The sequence below is a fragment of the Silene latifolia genome, chromosome 8, assembly GCF_048544455.1.
Source record: "Silene latifolia isolate original U9 population chromosome 8, ASM4854445v1, whole genome shotgun sequence".
NCBI classification, from domain to species: Eukaryota; Viridiplantae; Streptophyta; class Magnoliopsida; order Caryophyllales; family Caryophyllaceae; genus Silene; species Silene latifolia.
In genome coordinates, this window is record NC_133533.1 from 7,964,663 (window position 1) to 7,987,215 (window position 22,553).

The 22,553-nt window shown below is 36.6% G+C and overlaps 2 protein-coding genes across 6 annotated transcripts; both read left to right on the forward strand.

Moving 5' to 3' along the window:
• Positions 1-1,828: 1,828 nt before the first annotated feature.
• LOC141596240 (obg-like ATPase 1) lies at positions 1,829-12,771 on the forward strand. Its single transcript, XM_074416338.1, has 12 exons — positions 1,829-2,073; positions 2,859-3,026; positions 4,722-4,845; positions 5,723-5,814; positions 6,206-6,304; positions 6,788-6,901; positions 8,007-8,071; positions 8,896-9,012; positions 9,848-9,923; positions 10,599-10,691; positions 11,106-11,156; positions 12,494-12,771. The coding sequence occupies exons 1-12, from the start codon at positions 1,987-1,989 to the stop codon at positions 12,590-12,592; spliced, it is 1,185 nt and encodes a 394-aa protein (XP_074272439.1). The 5' UTR covers positions 1,829-1,986; the 3' UTR covers positions 12,593-12,771.
• Positions 12,772-13,401: 630 nt separating this feature from the next.
• LOC141596262 (putative 3-hydroxyisobutyrate dehydrogenase, mitochondrial) lies at positions 13,402-21,898 on the forward strand. Of its 5 annotated transcripts, none has more exons than XM_074416365.1 (11): positions 13,402-13,659; positions 14,434-14,522; positions 15,170-15,284; positions 15,726-15,876; positions 17,069-17,151; positions 17,252-17,347; positions 18,832-18,974; positions 19,852-19,936; positions 20,138-20,217; positions 21,322-21,457; positions 21,592-21,898. In XM_074416365.1, the coding sequence occupies exons 1-10, from the start codon at positions 13,516-13,518 to the stop codon at positions 21,413-21,415; spliced, it is 1,080 nt and encodes a 359-aa protein (XP_074272466.1). In that variant the 5' UTR covers positions 13,402-13,515; the 3' UTR covers positions 21,416-21,457; positions 21,592-21,898. The 5 variants fall into 5 exon arrangements, with proteins under 5 accessions (XP_074272466.1, XP_074272463.1, XP_074272464.1 ...); XM_074416362.1 differs by having other exon boundaries at positions 21,322-21,438; positions 21,530-21,898; XM_074416363.1 differs by having other exon boundaries at positions 21,322-21,438.
• The last annotated feature ends 655 nt before the right edge of the window (positions 21,899-22,553 follow it).

The window sequence follows — 22,553 nt, forward strand, 5'->3', positions numbered from 1 at the left end:
AGCGTCATTAAGTGTTTAGTATCGTGATAATATAAATAGTCCATATTTGGAGATTCGAGTACTTGACAAATATTAGATTTGAATATCAGATAATATACAACCGTATTTTATTAGAATTATATTAAAGGTATTTGACATGTTAGATCCGTTGAATGTATGTAAATTGTGACATTTTAACATAGGAGTATGTTTTAACATAAGTAAATAAAATACCAATAGAAGATAGGAATAAGAATTAGGTTTAGGAAAGAGAGTAATTAAATAGTATAGAAGACATGGGGGGGCCCACATGTAGAAACTCACCAGCCAAGAAAGAACTTGGCTTTTATACTATGTAGATGCTCGGTAAAAATTTTGCGAATGGCACAAGAGATGAGTGAAAATGTGAAATTTGAGGACGGTCAACTGTCGTCGTTTTGGGTGGCGACTTTAGCCTTAAGATGGCAACTTTCATTTTAGAAAGAAAAAAAAAATTGAATATACCTTGGCTTTTGGTGTACTTGAGGTGTAGGTAGCACCAATAAAGACAAAGATATGGATACGGGTTAAAAAGGTCACGTGACACGACATTTCAAATTTTAGAGAACACGAATAAGGCAAAACAAATCATTATACATATACATATTAGAATAAAAAAGCGCCTATCGTTGAACTCTTCTCTTGTTAGTAAAATTTCCATGGATCAGTCAAGGTCAAACTTGACTATAATCTGTTTCATTTCCCACCGAACCCTAACTTTTAAGTAATTTCCATCAACTTCTCGTTCTCGTTTAAAAGAACATTGTTACTTCAAGTCATCCCCACTAAAGTTAACCATAAAACAACATATGCCATTTATCGTCCTAAATCCAATCTAATTTCAATAGAAGGCGTGTCTAGAACGCGTCCAAACACCATGGACACGTGTACGAGACGTGTCCAAATGTCATGGACATATGTCAAAATACATGAAATAAACCAAACACGTTTTTATAGGTGTCCAAAATGTTTTGTAGTGTGTTTCTTGAGTGTCAGTGTCGAACACGAGGATGTTAATTCGAAGGAGTGTCCGTGCTTCCTAGTTATTGTGGTGATAGACCGGTAGGTGAAGACTGTGAAAAGGGTGTTGAACAATCTACAAAAGGATGGTTGGTGATTAAAGTTGGGCCGAAATTTACTAATCCCCTATTTATTAAATGAATAGGCGAAACTCCAATTTTTCATTTTTCCCCGCCTAAAATATATTTACTAAAATATTGCTTGATATTTTTAGCATATACTATAGGTATGTACATGATCTTTTGTATAACATTCAATATTTCACATTATGCACAAATTTATTTCCGATCTTTCTATGATAAAAAAATTCCGTTTTTTTTAAAGAACTTTATAATAAAATTCATTGACTTTATGATAAAAAGTTGGTGCTAAAAAAGTGTTATTAGTAACTATTTGTTAAAAATTCATTGACTTTTTATGATAAAATGTTGCGGCTAAAAAATATGTTATTAGTTAATATTTGTAAATTAACATCATTAATTTCTCGGTAAAAAAACAAAAAAAAGCTTTCAGAAAAATACTCATTTCATTACTTCTCCCGATTTAAACTTTTATTTCTCTAATCAAAACACAATGAAACTCTATAAATACCACACGAGGTCTATACTAATTTAGCTAATATACTGTTTACCAAGCAAGACCTTAACACAAATTAATTACAAAAAAATATTATTAAAATGGTAGAAATTACTCTATAACCATATATATAAATAAACGAATATTAAATTGTTCAGAATAACCCGACCCAAAATAAACTTGACGAAGTAGATTAGTAGAATTCTTTACAAGGATTGGCCAAAGCCCCAAAAGCCCCAAACCCTACAAAGCTACAATCACAAACGCAATAACCTCTCTCTTTTCATCTCCAGTAGTAGTCTCAGGTCTCACTGCAGCTCCTCATCTAATACGCACAAAGAATCAATCTTCCATTAACAAACACCATTAAAGATGCCTCCAAAAGCTTCCAAATCAAAGGATGCCCCTGTTGAGCGACCCATTCTTGGTCGATTTTCTTCTCACCTTAAGATTGGAATTGTATGAACCCTAATTTTGTTTATTTTCGTAACTTCTGCACTGGTTTTTTTGATCGAATTAATTGTATCAAGTAATCATTTTTGTTGTTTAGTTTTCTGGGTTTTTTTACTGCATGGTTAATTACTTAATTTAGTTGATAACTAGTTTATGCAATAAATTGATGAATACTATGTTGCTTTTCTAATTGTGATAAGAATAGTGCTTTTTTTTTTTGGAGAATTAGGGATATATTGATATAGTTAGCAGTTTGATGAATTGGGAAAGTTTTGTAATCGGGAAAGCGCGATTCTTTTGTTGTTATATGATTAGGGTTGTGGGATAAAAATGTGTGTTTCATGATGTTAGTATTTTGATCTCGATGCCGCCTAGGGTTTGCTGTGTTTGGTTTGTTTGGTTATCGCATACACTAAATCTCACAGAAGACAGTAGTAAGGCGTGAAACAGATTTATAATAGTGTAGGCAACTCAAATGTTGCTATGAAGCGCGTAATCTGTTATGGGGTACTGGAGACCAATTGTCGTATATAAAGCGATTCATTCATTCTAGACGGAGCTCATTGTTTACCCGACTGTAACAAGTAGATGGTGTTTGTTAGCAAGCTTGAATTTGAGTGCATTTGTAATTATTGTTTTTTTTATACAATTGATATTGCTGTTTTTTTGTACAGTTGAGTGTTAATATGTTGTTAGCCGATTAGGGGTCGTGCTTTTGCGTAGTTCTAGCAATGATGGTAGCTCAGCTCAAGATTAAGATTGTGATCTGTGTGGGATTTTTTTTTTCTCAGGTTGGACTGCCGAATGTTGGAAAATCTACTCTTTTTAACACCCTCACAAAGATGTCTATTCCAGCAGAGAATTTTCCATTTTGTACGATTGAGCCTAATGAGGCCCGCGTTAATGTACCTGATGAAAGATTTGAATGGCTTTGTCAGTTGTTCAAACCTAAGAGCGAGGTTTGTGAATATTTTTAATGCTGCTTTTAGTTTCTTGCCTATAACGATCTCATTTAGCCTTTTATGCCATAGTATTAGATATGGATCACTACGTCTGGCTGTGACCGAGTTAGGTTACTGCAATATGCTACCATGGATGAGATCAGCCTTTCACAACTGACACCGAAATTTATTCTCAAACCAAGATTTAATACCTTGTTATATGATTAGTCTGTGATGTTTTTCGTAGTCCGTTTGTTTGCTAGTTACTCTACATAAGTGGTCATGTTTCTTGCAGGAAGAAACGTCCAACAACCCAAGCATTTAGAGTTTTAGTTGTTGCTGCAAAATTGTTGGAACCATAGCTTACCAACTACTCCCTCCGTCCCGGTCATTTGTTGTCCTTTTCCATATTGGGGTGTCTCAGTGGGTTGTTGTCCTTTCTATTTTAAGAATGAACTTGATGAACAATTTGATCATTCACACTCAATTTGTTCCACTTGGCATGTAGTAATTGGCCCTTCCTCTTTCCTTGGTCTTTGTGCCAAAACCAAAGGACAACAATTGACCGGGACAGAGGGAGTATAAATTTAAACATATACATTTTCATGGGCAGTCATTAAAGTTCATACTTTGGCTCATCTTATTCTGTGAATGCTTTTATGTTCGTTCTGGTGTTTTGTATTCTGACATTGTTATTTAGGAGGCAACCCATAGAAATTTAATGGAGGGTAGATATTATGGAGTAAAGGAAAAAAAGGAAACACAAAAACATTTACAAAGTAAGGACTTTTTTTAAAGTAGAGCTGAAGCTAAATTGCTTAAACTTAATAAGTATCGTAAGTTTTTGGCTCCACGTGTAATGTTACTATCTTTATTCAAGGGTTGTTGGCGTCTTGCATGTTGGATGCGAAATTTCCCTGTCCTTTCCCATAACATAGGATAAACAGATTGAATTTAAAAAAAATCTCAAATGCTTTGTTGATGGAGTATATTTTGCTGAAAGCTTTGAGCACGTGGGAAATATGGACAATAACTTTCTGGCTTGTGTAGGAACATCCCTGTTTTACCTTTTCCTATCTTCATGTATGAATGTCAAATTACGATATAGTGAACGCTCTATAGTGATGGGTGACTACCTTAATCCTATATCATCTATTGCTTGAAGGGGTAAAGAGATTGTATTTTACACAGATGAGATTATTAGCCGTCACTACTCACTTGAAAGGGCTAATTGAAGTTACCCCTTAATTATGTCCTAATAACAACTCAAATACTTGTTGCTGAAACCTATGTTACTCTGACTCGGCTTCAAGTGTGGACACAATGTTATTATCCATGAAGTTTTCAATTTTTTGGTCTAAAATGAAGTGGCATATCATGTTGTGTCCGACACTCAAGTGAAGCGTTGGAGTAACGGTGGCTAACTCCCAACCACCGTATCCGACAAAGTTACTAAGCAAGTAACTCCATTATCCAACTCCCTAGAGAGTGTCAAAAGGAAGAACTATTGAGAAGAGAATAAGAGGGTCTTTACAAGTCCAACAATAGGCAACTATTTTGAAGTCTAGGTCTAATTTATGACGACATCTGAACATTGGTGCATCTGCTTGAAGTTAGTCACCAGAGCTTTCTGTTACATGTCTATGTCAAACTGAATTATACTTCGTTTTTGCCTATTAGTTTGTGTAAACATCATTTCTTCTCTTTGGACAGGTGTCTGCTTTCCTGGAAATCCACGACATTGCTGGACTTGTCCGTGGTGCCCATCAAGGCGAAGGGTTGGGAAACAATTTTTTATCTCATATACGGGCAGTGGATGGAATTTTTCATGTTCTACGTAAGATTCTTTACTCTAATCTTAATCTAGACAAATAATTATATTACTGGAATTCTGCGCGCCTTTTGCACATGAGGCGCCCTATTTTGGATAACAAATTTTTAATTTCCAAAAAAAAAATGGGCAACAATAGCCTTTTTAGAAGTTCTCAAGTTGGCTAACATGTAAAGGAGTAAAGTTAGGAATAATGGGGAAAAGAAATGGTGAGCCTTGTCTATAAGATATTGAAAGTGCGTACTAGTTAGCCTTGTTAGGTGAGCCTTGTCTCAAAGGCGCACCTAAAACACACTGAAGCGTTTTGGCTAGTGCCTCATCCAAGGCCCGCTTTTTTAAACTAAGGCTGGAACCAAGTCATATGTGTTTGGTACCTTTTTTGACCTATTGAGTATTACATGTTATGTATTTCGGCGATTCATCACCAATGCCAGCTCATCTTGTATGTTAAATTTATTTCTTTTGTTGAGCTATGATCTAATGACTAATGCGTGCGTAAAAATAATTCTGGCTAAATAAGCTTTTTGTATGCTTTTGAGAAAAGCACTCCTAGAGAATGATGTACCTATTTAATAAAAGGGTCAATGTTGAAGTGAAAGTGGAGGATGGTTAGCTGTCTAGTGCTTATTCTTTGCAATTTATGTCCTCTCTCATTTATGATTGCACTCTCATGAGTCTCATCTAGGTTGAACTTGTAGCTCCTCATTCTGTGAATGGTTTATTAAAGTTGACTTATTTTTAAAGGATGTCATTTTGAAGCATTTACAAAGTATAAGTCTATTGCTGTGATAGAACTTTTTGAAACATTACATTGGAATGATCTTAAGCATGTAAAGCAGTAAATTCGAGAAACTAGAGCTGTTTGCTTTCATATCAATTGCAGGTGCATTCGAGGATGTTGATATCACCCATGTTGATGATACTGTTGATCCTGTCAGAGATTTGGAGACTATTAGTCAAGAGCTGAGGCTGAAGGTATATTTCGCTAATTTTGCTTGTACGGCGCTTAATACTGACTTGATAGCGTATTTCTTTCTTTAAGTGTGTTTGTTTCTTGAATTGTTTCACTGGTCTGTCGCTTTTCGGTTTATTACTTTGTTGTTGCTTGCTCTTGCACGTAAGTAAAAAATATTTGGAATTATTCCGTCAAAGGATAATCTGATGTAGTGGGTTCCCACTGTAGTTGTATTTTTTTAGTTGTTATGGGTAGGCTGATTATTTATAAGCTTGGATATTCCATGAGGAATCTTTCTTACATTTTGTGGCAATTTTGGTGTATAGGCAAATCATCTTTTTACGTCAGATAGTATATAGACAATTCGTTTGTTATTTTATCACAAAACTGCCACTGCCTTCCTTCTATCAGGATGTTGAATTCATGGAAAGGAAGATTGAGGACCTTGAGAAAAGTATGAAGAGGAGCAATGACAAACAGCTGAAACTGGAGCATGAGATCTGTCTCAAGGTGTGGCTCTCTTCCGTGAAATCAATTTGTCATTTTTAAATTTTTCTTCTTTTCATTTTTTAAATGTAGAATTTCAAGCAAGTTCTCTGGGGTTTTGTAATGGTTTGTCTACCATAATTGGTATTTGAAGTAATCGTTCTTATGTTGGACATTTTGAGTTAATGTGTTTAAAGGGGGACTGTGGCAAGACTCAAAGTGAAAGCAGGGACACAAGATTTCATAATGAAAAGTCTTTGAAATGTGGTATATTCCGTATATATAAATTCATGATAACCTAAACAGAATGATAGCTATATTTTCTCTAAATTTTTATGAAGATGAACTCACTAGTTGTTACTTGCATGTGTCAAAACCATGATTCTATCTTGCAGATATTTGCCATCTTATGAACTGTCTATATTTGTGTTTAGAGTTGGATTTTGTTATATGTAACAAATCTATGAATGTGGTGGATTTGTTCCTGATTCTTTTTTTTTTTTGTAGGTTAAGGCATGGGTTGAGGAAGGAAAAGACATCCGACTGGGAGAATGGAAAGCCTCTGAAGTGGAGGTCCTCAATACATTTCAATTGCTCACAGCAAAGCCTGTTGTTTATTTGGTAGGTGCACCCTATTCTCGAGGCAGCAACTTTTGTTCAGAGTGATTATATTCACTGTTGGATTGTCGACTTTTGAAGGATTCTCCTGGCTGATTTTTGGTGCACTTTGATTGAAAGGAACAGTCATAGATTTTTCTACGATATTCCTTCAACATGTCAAAAATTTATTTTCACTTTTGAAGTTGGTATATAGTTGGGAGTCAAGTGTTCCGTTCCATCAAGCTCTTAACTTTCCTTTGTGTGTAGATAAGGATACTCATGATAACTCGAGAGTAAAATAATCTAGTCCTCCTTCTGCACATAGGTGTTCGTCCCTTGGTGTATTTTTGATTTTTTGTAGATAAGATTACACGTAATAACCTGTAACGCATAATCATCTCGTACTTTTGCATGTGGGCTTCATCAACTTAGGTGCCTTTGTACTTGGGCTCCACCCTTTCCTTTAATTCCCCCTCTTATTTATTGAAAAAATGCCCACAGTTGATAATGGAATGCGTCTCCAATGTGAAAGTACTGTACCAAACATCTTAGAGATAATGACTAACAAACATGCATTCGCCTCATTTATGTATTATAGTATTATACAAGTGTCTCTATCATATATTAACCTGAAATATACATGCACTAAAGCTACTTCTTCGGTACTTGGGACCCGTCAAGTGAAATTTAATTTATGTTGATATAAATTGTCTTGTTATTATAGGAATTCAAGACTTAACCATAAACTATGAGGTAAACCCCTGGTCATAGGAATGAAGCAAACTTCTTGACCAGCCATTTACCTCTAAGAGCACCTGCGGCATGGGGATTGCTCACTGTTGTTGACAATGGACACCCTAGTTTACACCAAAAAAAAGACTTGAACACAAACTATATTAAAATGTATTGATAAGAGGGGTTTCTTTATAAAACTCTAGCTTCACACTCCCTACTCTTTTGTACAGTAAGCGCCAAGCCGAAATATCAGAGAATGTTTACTGGCACAGATTTACTCTCATATGTACTGATACTGGTTGCTTGTTGACCATGATGAAATTGATATTTCATTTGATGAGAGGATGGGTTGTGCTTGCGGTGATGACCATATCTTTTTGCAATATGGCAGGTAAACATGACCGAGAAAGATTACCAGAGAAAGAAGAACAAGTTTCTTCCTAAGATCCATGCATGGTATGTTCAAGAATTGTATTCTGTATTTCTGTCATAGTTTATTTTATACTCCGTGTTATTTATTTTCATATAGCTTAGCATTATAAATTATGCATCTTCAAAAACAGTTATAGGATGGTTAAATGGTGCTCTAAGTGGAAAGAGGCAATGAGAGCCATTACTAAGTTGATTAGATGCTTTTCCGGTGAAGTGTAGTTTAAGTTAACAAAGATTCAAGCTGACTTGGTAATTTGGTATTAGTTTTAATTGAGATGGTTCACTTTCTTAAGTTTGTCATGAGTGAGTTGGGTCTATTAGATGGCAAACCAGATGACAAATGGAACGCTCTAGGTTTATATGTCAAGTTGACTTATTGGGGATTTTAATATGCAGTTAGGCTTAGAAATATAAATTCTCATGATTTTGTATCCAATAGTTATACTTTCAATATGAAGATAAAAAATACTTTCTTTTCGAAATTCCTCTTTATTAAATAAGTAATGATGTAATGCGTACAATTTTAAATCAGGGATTCTTTGTGGCACTGTCTGCATGTGCATGTGGCCACTGAACTTGTGCTCGACTTAACTTATCTTTGACACTAGTCAAGGGAGGGAACCATGAACGTAACACATGTTTTGAGATACTGGGTTGCATCTTCTACTTTTTGTTTGAATTTTTTGCATCGGAACTTATTCCAAAAGTATTCAAAACTTATGACACAATCATACATGTGAGACCAATTAATTAGCCATATATTAATGCGGACTATTTAGGTATTTGAGTGTTCTCCTATATGAGACCATTTCATACAAGACTCATTGCTCAATTATAATGTGTACCAGGATCCAGGAGCATGGAGGTGAACAAATAATCCCTTTCAGTGGCGCTTTTGAGAGAAACCTTACTGACATGCCAGCAGATGAAGCTGCTAGATATTGTGAGGAGAACAAGGTTCAGAGGTTTGTTTTCTACTCGTTTACCCTTTTTAGATAAGTTGTCAGAAAGAAACTGAAAGAAAGAATGGAAGAGCATGTGATTATGTCGAGATCTCTTTATCAGGCTAGACAAATTCTAAATATGTGCTCTTAAAATAATACAATGGCTGCATATCAGATATTTGGGCTTGAAAAGAAATAAGGAAGTAGGAAGGAAACGTAGTTTGGCTACATGCATTGCTTTTCATGTTCTGGCATATCTAAATGGAGCCTGCCTTTTCTTTGAATGATAATCCTACGCACTATTTAGGGAGGGGCATATCTAGGTTCTTCTTAGGCTAATGGGGCTTTTACTTTTTGGGTGCTGGCAATATATCTAGCTTCTTCAGGGCTAAGGCTGCTGGGAAAATAAGTGAATGCCAATGGTATATCTTGAGCGATGAAGTTAGCAAGGATCCCTAGAGACATGGGGCAGTAAATGGTTTACAAATTTACGATACATAATGTTTGGTTCATTGGCTGTTTGCTTGTCGTATTTAAGGTTTATTTAATTTTTTTTTGGTGTAAAGGGAACCATAAGAACATTCAAAAGAAATGGAGCGAGACGAGAAAGGGGGTCACTTGTATGCCAAAAGGTCCAGTTAAAATAAAATGATCTCCTTCTTGGTCAAAAGAGCCAGTTTGCATATTTTTGAGATATATAGTTTTGGAGGTGACTTATTTAGAGTTTTAGATTAAATATTGGATTAATCTGACCATAACTATGTATTAGTCCAGAACTCCAGGATAATTTGTGCTTTATTATATTGCCCTTATCAGTTATTATTGCGTGGTGAACCTTTTGGTCTGTTTCTTTCAGTGGCATAACAAAAATTATAAAGACTGGATTTTCAGCTATTAATTTGATATACTTTTTCACGGCAGGCCCAGATGAGGTAATGCAGCTTTCTATCTACATTCTTGAGTGCCCCTCCCCCCTTAAAGTCCCCGCAGTTCATGTTGATTACTCTATAAACCGTGATTCTTGAAATGAGCTTAGCTGATGTTTACTCTTTTAGACGTTATTCTATTTACAGTGGATTAAATGCGGTATTGGTTTCCTAATGGGGAGTATGGGGACTATTACAAAATATTGTACGACGGGATGTTGCGGTAACCGCGTAATGTAACGGATCTTGAGCAATGCGGACAGAATTTCAAGAATGTTTAGCATGTGCTGCATCTTCTTTTCTTGAAATATGAAACTGAGTTGATTTTCCCCCCTTTCCCTTTTTTAATCTATAGTCTACGTTTAATACCCTCTTTGTTCGCAAACACATGATGCATTGCAAATACACATGTTTCCCTAAATTTGTTTTAATATAATACCCGAGTATACTGATCAAGATGCGGAAGTACTGGTAAATCAATGGTGATAATTGATATCTTAAAATTATTTCGGTAGAGTGGCCAAAATATAGGCATTTTCTATGGGGGGTTATAGAACGTAATGGTGACATGAAATTTCCATGCAACGTAATGGGTGCATTCTAATACCATGTTTTGCACATAGGAGAGTTTAGGAATCCTTTGTCCTTGCTATAATTGACATTGTGATATATCTTTTTCAGGTTAAATGCTGGCAAATCAGACGACAAACTAAGGCTCCTCAAGCTGCTGGAACAATCCACACTGATTTTGAGAGAGGATTCATTTGTGCTGAGGTGACTTTTATGCGCTGTCTAGTATTTATAGTCTTTTTCATGCCTTGCATTCATAGGATAACGGAATTTTAACTTCTCACTTGGCTGCTACACTTTGCTGTTAGAGATCTCTATGATTATGAACAGTGTTGTCTTGTTGATTCTGCTATATTTTTTTTTGTATACTATTTGTCACGAAAGAACTTTTTTACGAGTTAAACTTCATACATATACACAGGTTCTGTTTTGCTTTATAGATTTAGTCATTTCAATCTGATGAAAAAGAGACAAAGTTCAATTCCAATATGAATTTTGAGCAAACTGCTAAGAAACATGTTTTCACTGAATGCCAAGCCTACACAAGCAAATTACAGGTCTTCTAGTTTCTTTCTTTTCTCAGCTTTTTAAGTTACAAGAGCTTGTTTGATGTTTCAGGTCATGAAGTTCGAGGATCTAAAGGAACTTGGTTCTGAATCAGCTGTGAAGGTATGGTGATTGATATAATGTCGAAAATAATCTTCTTGCCTATGCATAGTTGCTCATGTCTTCCTGTCTTCCATAAAACACAACATTTTACTCCCTCCATTTTTTTTATTTGTGGTCTTAAAATGGTGCTCATGAATTAAGAAAGTATTGGAAAAAGATGTTTTATTAGTGATGTACAATAAATTCCACCATTAAAATAGCTAAAAGTACCTCTTTTTCAGTGTTTACTAGTGCATTGAAAAATGTAGAAAAGATGCATTTTACAAGGGAAAATGTAAAACGACAAATCATATTTTTTGATTTGTTCTAATACGATAAATAAAATGAAACGCAGGGAGTATATCATTGCAAGTTGCAACAGTTGAATTCCTTATTTTTTACAACTTCTATAGGTGTAGGAGATTCTGTACTTTTATAATATCCATTTTGCTATTGGACACAACTCACACAAGCGATGATTTGTTTTTTTATGAAGCATATCTTGCTGATACTTGATAATTTAGGAATATTGACTTATATCACCCCTTAGTTTGGAGACACACATACCACAGTTGAACTTAAGCAGTGGCCAATAGTCCAAAACACTTTGGACGCCTTAACTATGCATTTCCCGTATTATTATTATTTTTTTGTTTACAAAAATTTATTATGGAGTATCCCCTTTCCTTTGGCCTATCATGCCTAACTCTTTTATTTGTACATGTTAACCACTTAACCCTCTTTAAAATCCCAAAAGGAGGTAAGCCAGTTTTTTATTTTGTAGATACAAATTTATTTTCAAAATTGGTACGGTTTGTGTATGTGAAGAACACTCCTTCACCTCACACCTTTCAAAACTACTATCACCTTAAACTTTCCTGAGATTTCACATGAGACCATATCTTGTTGATGCTTCATAAATTTACAAGCCCTTGCAATATTCATATCTTGTTGACGGTTGATAACTTGATAATCTGTATGTCTCTTGTAAGGCAATAATATCACTTAATAAGGAAACCCATATGGTAAAATATGGTAAGTTCAATTGTTAACTAAAAAATTGTATTTTGGTCGAAAGAATGTGTTGGTCTGCAATTACGCTTATGTAAGGACGCTCAATAGTAGTATTTGGGTAACCAATTTGAATAATCTTATCAGCTCTTCTTTAATCAATGTTACCTAGATTCAATTGGCTCCTAATCTTGGTAGAGTTTCATTCTCTAATCTTGTAGCCTTTTGCAGAGAATGACTCCACGTTTGAGCTTTCTTTGTTTTTCCTACGCCCTGGAAAATAATCTGCATTTTGCTTGTGTTCGTTTGAGGAACGACTTCTAAACGTTGTTGTAATTTTTATACAGGCTGCAGGGAAGTACAGACAGGAGGGCAAGACGTACGTGGTACAAGACGGTGACATTATCTTTTTCAAGTTTAATGTGTCCGGAGGTGGCAAGAAGTGAAACCAACCTTTGATTTCCTCCCACACTTTTCTGTCTTGTAACTTTTCGGCTTTTGCCTTTATACAACATAACCTACGTATCAGGCTATTATGATGTGGTACAAATTATGGTTGCAGTGTTATTTTTGGTTGTTCTTGTATTGAAGTTTGAAGCTTTGAGCTATGAAAACAGAAATTTCTAAAGTAGACTCGGTTGTTGGGTTAGTATATAACAAACTTCAGCTCTAACATCGCATTTCATTACCATGAGAGACGATCCAACCAACGTATCGTTGCATGCGAATACAAGATCTTTAAGATCTGAGCATTCAATAGATACACAAGCCTACAATCATATGAAGACATTCTTATCCAAATTTTCCGAGTTTATTTAAGATCATTAACATTATCAATTATCATAAACAGTTACATTTAGCTATCCTAGTGGTGTTATCACTCATCCACTAGGATAACCTTAAACACAAATTCTTTTTTAAGATGACAATATTCGTCGTATAAACATAAAACAGATCAAATAGGGTAAATTAGACAAAAGAAGGATGCCTAGAGACTAACAAAAGATCTGTTCATACAAGTAGAGACATATTCGACTGGATTTCATCTCAAAACAAATACTACCGTATTAAGAGAGACTTGGTTAAAAAAAAACGAATCACCAAGTCACCATCTCTTATCTGAAGCATAAACCAAATCTTCCACGCAAGCATGCAGTAATTGACAACTAGTACAAGACTTTAAACTGTATACTGCCTACTTAAATAAAGCAAATAAACATCAACTTTATGCACATATTTACACATCAACATTGATATATGTCCGTAACCAAAACACACACACTTTCAGTTTTCTCTCTCAAAAATCAAACCCAAATATTTGTGCTATATTTTCACTAACAAGTTTTTGTATAACTTGACCAAACCAATAATGAAATTCCAAAGAATAATTTCTCATTTCACTTGTATTTCTAAGCTTAACAAAACTCATAGTAATAAAGTTTCTTCCGTCAACCCAGCTTCTCAATCTCGTACTTTCTCTTCTCTGGATTCACAATCACAACCACCTTTTAAGGCAAGTACCCCATTTCTTTTTTTTTCTACTGTTTCTTTTTTGGTTTTATGTGATACTGTTGACTTAATATTCGGTCCGTCTCAATCATTTATTTAACTTTTCTATTCTTTGTGCGTTATTTCACTAGTTGGTTATTATATAAACAATTTGACTGAAATTTGAGATATTAACTTGATGATAATACCTCTCCTGTTTCAAGTTAGAGTTACTTGACAAAACTGATTCGATTCTAATAAATAACCAACCTAACCAAACTCGAAATAACCTTATCCGAAATTCCGAATGACTCTAAAGGACCAAAAACGATTCCAATAAGTGAATAAGTGAATGAACCACCTTGATTTTGAAATAACCCTAACCGGAATTGACCTGTGACTGAGTCCTGAGATAACTGAAGCCCGACCTGAATGATCTGTTTGCCAGGTCTAGACGAACCCCCACTTCTTATTTGATGATCGGATTAAGATAATGTTGAAAATTGAAATGACTGATTCCGAGATCAAGATTTAATACTATGGACGAAACAACTATAGGGAAATCAATGGAAATGCATTAACCATGATGTATTGATGTGTCTATTTTCCGTCTTATCATCATATTCCCTCCGTGCCATTCATTTGTTTTCCGTTTTTAATTGTTCGCGAGGGGATATTTTGATCAAAGGTAAACAAATGATTAAGACGGAGGGAGTATGCTGTTAGAGTTGTACTTATGGCATTTACTTGTCGAGGATTTCGTTTTTTAGTAATCCTATTACTTGTTTCTTCTGTATAGAATGTCGGGTTCATTGGATTGGGAAACATGGGATCACACATGGCAATGAACCTGGTTAAGTCCGGATACGAGGTTTCTGTCTGTGACATGTAAGTCTGCACATGACATTACTTCAGTTTTACAGTTTCTGTGTCGAGTCGTATTTAGGTTACGTCTTCCTATAGATTATTAGATTCTGTATTTGAGTATATGACCGGTCTGGACCGGATGTTGCCCACCCCTATATGACCCTGTACTTTTACAATCGCGGTACTCTGGTAGTATGGAGGTTAGCATTTTGATGACGAGTGAACGTTAGATACTAATGAATAAGAGATTATATAAGACTGTAGTAATCTGTAAGGGTGTGTTTGGATAGTAAAAATGGAGGGAAAGGGAGGGGAGGGGGAAGGAGGGAATGGAAAGGGAGAGAAGGGAAAGAGAGGGGGAATGAGGTGTGAGTGTTTGGATACAATTTCTCTCCAAATCTTGCCTATTGTGGAGAGATTTTGATTAGGCATGGAGGAGAGAAATTGGATCCCTCCAAATCTCTCCCCCTCCATTTACCTCCACCCTTATTTGCTATCCAAATAAGGGATTTTAAATCCACTACTCTCCCTCCCTTTCCTTTCCATCCAAATCCTTCAATCCAAACACACCCTAAATGTAGAGCATTGGTTATAAAAGCATGAAATCTCTTCTATTCACATATTTATGAGAATTATGATACTGTTTGAACGCTTGCGCTTGACTTCAGAAACGTCACTGCAGTAAAGCCATTCTTGGAAAAGGGAGTTCCTGTAAGGCAAAATCCAGCAGAACTTGCAGAAGCAAGTGATGTCGTTATTACAATGCTTCCTTCGTCTTCTCACGTAAGTGTCTAAGGTTCGACTAGGGTAACTTATATCATGAGCCTTTTTCTTTTCTGCTAGGGCAACTTATAGCATGTGTTTAATTAGTGATGGTCTTGAAGCAATACCGTGTTAGCGACTAGATTAGACTGGCAAAACTGAGCTGAACCAAAACCCCCCAAAAAAAATGATGGATACCTAAACCAAATTGGTTCACTCGAAATGATCCAAAACAAAATAGTTCGTAGCCTTCCCTTAGAGGAGAGTTCCTTCTTAGTATTCTTACCGTTATCTACCCCGCTTCATTTTATACCTGAAATGTTCTACTTGCCTAACCCAAGACCCTGCCTCATGGTGATTTTACTGTGTTATAATTTTGTCATTGTATATCACGACGAATCACTTGTCTTGTTGATTTTTCTTTATGTGTGATTAACAGCAAGTAAGGATATATTAATGCAGGTTACGAATGTTTATACAGGCCTGAATGGTCTACTTCAGAGTAGCAGTTCTCTTCGGCCATGGTTATTCATTGATTGTTCTACTATTGATCCACTGACTTCAAGAAAAGTTTCTTTGTCTGTCTCAGATTGTGCCTTAAAAGAAAAACTAGGTACTATACTACTCATTAGTGCTGCTTTTATGCCATTTTATTCCGAGTTTCAGTTTTTGGTCGTAGGCGATAATCTATTCTACAGCATTAGTATCTTTAAGTTAGATGCCTAGGGAGTGGGTTTGCAAACTACTGATGTGATAATTCGTAAAATAGTGCATCGCTGAATTTTATCTTACTGAATGTTATTATAAGAAGGTTAACAACATGTCAACCAGTGAGGTCTTGCCTATTGACTGTGTCTTGGGAAGGATATGTCACAACTTCAAATCCCGCTTTTCCTTTGTATTGCACTGATGGAGAAATTAAGTTTTTATATTCTTCCTATTATTTCGTGCTACATGTGCATTTTTGAAAAGCACTCCCTCTACAAGTCTATACTTTGTGTTACCCAAGCAACAAATTAACCGTGTTGTGATTAAAGGCGAGTTGCTGATCAAATGGTTATGATGGTACATTGAAAGGTGTTCCTACCTAAAAGCATGATTGTCTTTCTACTACCTTCCCTTGCTGTTATATACTTTAAGGGTGTGTTTGGATTGAAGGATTTGGATGGAAAGGAAAGGGAGGGAGAGTAGTGGATTTAAAATCCCTTATTTGGATAGCAAATAAGGGTGGAGGTAAATGGAGGGGGAGAGATTTGGAGGGATCCAATTTCTCTCCTCCATGCCTAATCAAAATCTCTCCACAATAGGCAAGATTTGGAGAGAAATTGTATCCAAACACTCACACCTCATTCCCCCTCTCTTTCCCTTCTCTCCCTTTCCATTCCCTCCTTCCCCCTCCCCTCCCTTTCCCTCCATTTTTACTATCCAAACACACCCTAAGGGTGTGTTTGGATAGCAAAAGTGGAGGGAAAGGGAAGGGAGGGGGAAGGAGGGAAGAGAAAGGGATGGAAGGGAAGGGGAGGGGAGATGGGGTGTGGATGTTTGGATACAATTTCCCTCCAAATCTTGCCTATTGTGGAGAGATTTTGATTTGTCTTGGAGGAGGGAAAATGGATCCCTCCAAATCCTTCCCCTTCATTTCCCTCCACCCTTATTTCCTATCCAAACAAGAGATTTCAAATCCCCTACCCTCCCTCCCTTTCTTTTCCCTCCAAATCCCTCAATCCAAACACACCCTAAAAGAATTTTGTAGAATATGCGTATTACTTCTGTCTTGCATTAATTTCTAATCCAAATCGATGTAGACTTCCCAGAGAGACCTATGATGTTGGATGCACCTGTTTCTGGTGGTATATTAGCTGCAGAAGCGGCGTCACTGACTTTTATGGTGAGCATTGTGCTTTCGTTGATCATCATTGGCGCTCTGTTAATAACAGTTGGTTCTTAAATTTTCTTTTCAATTAGTTGATTAATAAAATACCGAACAGGTAGGGGGTCCAGAGGAAGCTTTCAAGGCAGCAGAATCATTGTTTCTTTCCATGGGCAGAGCTTCCATTTATTGTGGTGGCGCAGGAAACGGCTCGGTATGTTGCCCTTACAGTTTATATATTACGGAGTACTACTATAAGATGGTGCCATTGTTTGAGGCCATTAACTTTAATATAACTAGTCCATAATTCAAAAGTTACTCGGACTCAGAGGTTGTTGCAGTATACTTAATTCAGAATTTGGCGGATTTTGATTCTGGTTTTCAGATGGGGTTTGTCCCCAGTTCTTTTTTGTTTATACACATTTCACTCAGACTCAGAGGTTGTTGCAGTAACATATCAGTAACGCTCTTTAAGACCTAGGGCTTGCTTCTCTTCTGGTGGGCAGGACTCAGGAGTGGGGCTGGTGATGGCTATGTTACTAAGACTCAAAGAAATATGTCAGCATACATATCTATATGCTGGACTCTCCATTTCTAAAATTTTGAGAAAATGGATGTTTTAAAAGGACGAAGAGATTGTGAGACGAGATTCAAAATTGTCTTAACTCATACTGTATCGCTTTATGTCTTCTCTTCCTATCTCCACTACTAGAAGTGCTGGAATGGTAAATCTCGTGTTCGGATTTCATACATGCACCCTTGAATGTCATATCACATGTGGGTATGGCCCCAAAATGGAAATGTTGAAGTAACATATGGTGGTGGTGGCTGTGTGGGGCTTCAGGTGAGTGGTGCTGCTGTGTTAATTATCGATTGTTCCTTCTGATGGTGTCTGGTTATTCATCACGGGGGTCATTTGTGCTGCTGTCTTAGTTGCCAGTTGTTCCTTCTGGAGGTGTACTTTTCTTATTGTAAGGAGTAGGACTAGGGGCTTCAAGTTCTCATACTATAAGGAAGTCTCGCTTTAGAAGTGCTCAAAAGTTTATTGTGCTTTCGACCATGCCCTTTTCAGATCTTCTCCTTGTGTTTGAGAATTTGAGATCCCCTTCTCATTGTAGACCTTCCCCTGTGACTAAATTTGTGGATCTTACATATTATCTGTTGTTGTCGACCCCAAATCATTTTGGGATTAAGGCTCTGATGTTGTTGTTTACATATTATCTGTCACAAATCAGTCAGCCTGAATGTTATAATCTCACTGCCATTTTTGATTTTTCTGTTTAAAATCTTTTTTTTTTTACTCTTTTGGGGTAAGAACCAATCAATGTGGCTTTGACAACAGCATTAGCTTAGTGCCGCAAAGGCTAATGCCAATGGCGGGGGTAGAATGTACGCAACCTTGCCATATTAAATACTGTTTTTGCCAGCTGCCCCAAAAGGAAAATTGAGTCGTGAATTGCACTAAATGAATGGTATTTCGCAAGTCCAAAATATAAAAGCCCAACCAATATAGAAAGAATGCAAGCCTTTAGTTCCGTTGGAAATGGATTACGCGCAAAATTTTTCGCACTTTTTACTCCGTCCCATAACTCAGTCTTCCAAAACAAAAAGGTTTTGAATAGAGTTCTGGGAAATTGCCGTCTGTTTCTCCTAAGGTTTTATTCATCCTGAGTTATGCCCTCTTTGATCATATTATAGGTTGCGAAAATATGTAACAATCTGGCACTGGCTATAAGCATGACCGGCGTGTCAGAAGCCCTTGCCATTGGCCAGTCTTTGGGAGTTCCAGCTAGTATTCTCACCAAGATATTCAACTCTTCCAGTGCTCGCTGCTGGTCTAGGTACCAATTTCTTGATTATATTTTGTAGTTATTGATTATTAACTGCAAATTCTACTGTTTGGTATTAGAAGAATGGGACCCACACTCGCCCGTGAGTGTTTTTGTTTGTTATTTTGCATAAAATGGAATTGTAGTGTACTGATTAGGAAGGTCTCAAAAAGGAAAAGGAAATGAATCTAAACGAATACAAGGACTAGGGCTTTAGCTTATACTAGGACACCTTCGTTGTGGCCTATATCTTAGGAAAACAGCTGTCGGTAGGGGATTCTGACTCTTACAACAACAACAACAACATCAGAGCCTTAATCCCAAAATGATTTGGGGTCGGCTGACATGATTTGGGATTCTGACTCTTGCGGATGAAAAAACCAAATTTGGGAGGGGTCAATCCATTAAATTGCCTTCAGTACCCCGAAGGAGATTGCCCCAGCTGTCGGTAAGGGATACTCCTGATCAACACCAAAAAAAAAAATTTATTTCAAAATTCAAATAGAGACCGTAGCTCAGTATATGGAACTAAGGTATAAATAATGAACTCAGATCTGCTTTGTTCGATTGTAGATGGTCTGGCTAAACACTTTGGGGCTATTAGCTGATACGAATCATGCATTTTATGAGTGTCTGCCTGTTCGGTGAAGGCCGGATTTAGGACATTTATGTCGCACACTTGGGCAGTCCATTTCTGATAGAGCCAAAGTTGTAACTTAGTCTTTGATTTCTCAATTGCTGAAAGTATTCTCATTTACTAAATGTCTAAAGCTGAAGCTCGTGACTTGGTCTTTGATTTCTCAATTACTGAACTTCCAAGCATACTAGAAATTTTAATGTGCGTTAAATTTCCAGAAGGTGATTTGGCTAACATGGTGATGCTCTGCAGTGATAGTTATAACCCGGTGCCAGGGGTGATGGAAGGAGTTCCATCTTCGAAGAACTATCAAGGTGGTTTTGCATCTAAGCTTATGGTATGTGTATAGGCTAATTTTTTTTTTTTTTTTTTTGATATGTGACTTTTGTATTGAACTCGAGGTTACTTGTCTCAATCCAATTCTTTGGACTAAATATTGGAGTATTATATCAGGCTATGGCAAGGGAGACTCATTTTTTGAGTCCTTTCAATGATTTGTTCAGCTTACATTAGGTATTAATGTGATCATATTGTGCAGGCGAAGGACTTGGATTTAGCGGCTGCATCAGCAAAAGAGGCAGATATCAGACACCCATTGACATGCCGAGCACAAGAAATGTAAGATCTTCATATTCAAAAGTATCGTATGAGATGTTTGAGTGTCTTTAGACATTGTCGAGGTTTGGTTATGATCTGAAATGGAATGGTTGCGCACTTTCCCCATTTAGAGTGATATGCCAACAACCTTTTAAGAAACTTCCTAACCCTAACCCATTTCTTCGTACTCTGAGTGGCATATGGTCAAACTTGGGCTAGATCATTTTGACTGAGCTTGAGCTGAGCTTCTGCAAGGATACTGTCGGAATCTTTTTCAATTGTTAAACCCGGAATCCTCAGAAATCAGACTTAGTTAACGTAGATGCTTAACCTCCACCACCTCACAAATAGGCTAGTTTCACTCGAGTTTGTGTTTCTCTGTCTTGGGTACGGATGTGGTACACGAGTATGTATTCAAATGGCAGACCCGACACTGTTTTTGAGACACGGGGTCTGTATTTCCAGGATGGAACCTCTTTTTGGCTTATGAAATAGACTCTCTCCTTGTAGGCGTGACTGAGCTCATTTTATGTCATTAATTTCACAATCCCGAAAATCAAAAATTTTCAGCAAAACTAACTGCAACTTTTTGTCCAATTTGTATGTGGCATATATTCCTCCAGTACCAACTGGTGTACAATAAAATCTTCTTAGGATCGGGAATATTTAGAGACAGCGCCACTTTACGGCACTTTTTTTACTAGTGGACTTTTTATGTGAATATCTTCATTTTTTTAGTCATTCTGCATTTAATCACTGTTTTGCTGTCCAAGTCCATCGCATAAAAGGAATAACAGAAAAAGCGGTTGCTCAGTATTATACCGACCGTCACCTTCAGCAGTGGGACTGAACTATGGAGCAAAACTTTGTAGTAATTTTTATGGAGCTTTGAATTCTTATACTCAACCTGGCAACTTTGTCACTTTCTAAAACATATGAAATCACGGTAGATAATGGTTTTTATCCATTGTAAATACCTACAATGAACTATGCGACCCTCATTATATGTTTATCAGCCGTGAGTCCGTGACCTAGATTAAATCTGAAACTTGCTAAATTTTATCTGGAAGTATAACTTTTGGCTATTCCATTGTCACTGATAAATCTCTTTTCGTATTTTCTCAGATTCCATGATATATGCAAAGAAGGCAACGAATCAAAAGATTTTTCCTGTGTCTTTCGGGAATATTACGGTGGAAAGGACGAGTTTTCCCACTGAAGATGCTCCATAATATAACACTGGTAAATTTTTCGTCTAAGAGCTTATGTCCTCATTAAAACCGAGATTCTTTTATGAAACCTCATTTACTGGGAATTATTTTTTGTATATTAGGGAAGTAATTATGCATTTAAGCACGTGCTCTAAAATCATGAGAACTTCTGTCGTCTGATTAGTTTACGGACAAGTATGGACAGAGACGAGACTGTGTTAACCGTTAAGAGTGAACACCGTTGCACAGTTACACACACAAAGCAAATAAGGGACTAGACGATTGCTGGATGCAGGGTGCTGGTTTCGAGCTCAAGTCAGAGATCAGCGTTTTATGACTAGAAAAATAGAATAATTGTTGTAATAAAGGTTTACATTATTGTGATATACTGTATATTAATGTTTGAATGAATAACTTGTGATTATCTAAGGATTTGTGCTCTTTTATATGTATTTGTGAAGAACTTGTGATGGTATTTAAGATCTTCATTTTCCTATTTTACTTTCGAAATAATGGGGAGGACCTGAATTTTAGGTTCTTTTAGCGATAAGGATTCGAACTATTTCTGTTTAGCGATGAGGACCTTCATTCGCAATGGGGGCACACAAGACGACCAAAATCAAAATTTACGAACAATATTGTTCACAACAATCATAAATCCTTCGGTTAGTGGACTATACATGAACAACTAATGGTGTAATTTCAGAGCTTTGTAATAAAGTTTTAAAGTTTTATTTTAAAGATTATTAGCTTTACTATCAAGACATCTGATGTATAATCTTTTTTTCTTAAATCCTTTGGCATGGTACATCCATACGTGTGGGGCTTTTAATTTTTGACTACCCTAAAATAAGGAGGTACAATATTCATGACATAGGTTTAAAACTCGTCATCATAATTGTCCTTGCAATTCCAATTACACCAACGAAAAAAAAACACATCTTGATCACCCGTTTATTTCACCGATTGTTAAAGATGGATGGGGCGTAGGGTTGGCACGCTCCAACATGGCCCACGAATCATTATTTAGCACGACACGAGATTGGCATGGCCCGACACGGTACGACTTGAAATGAGGAGTGGGTCGTGCCTGGCCCTAACTTCGAGAAACAAGATCGTGCCTAGTCCAGGCACAACACGCTTGGA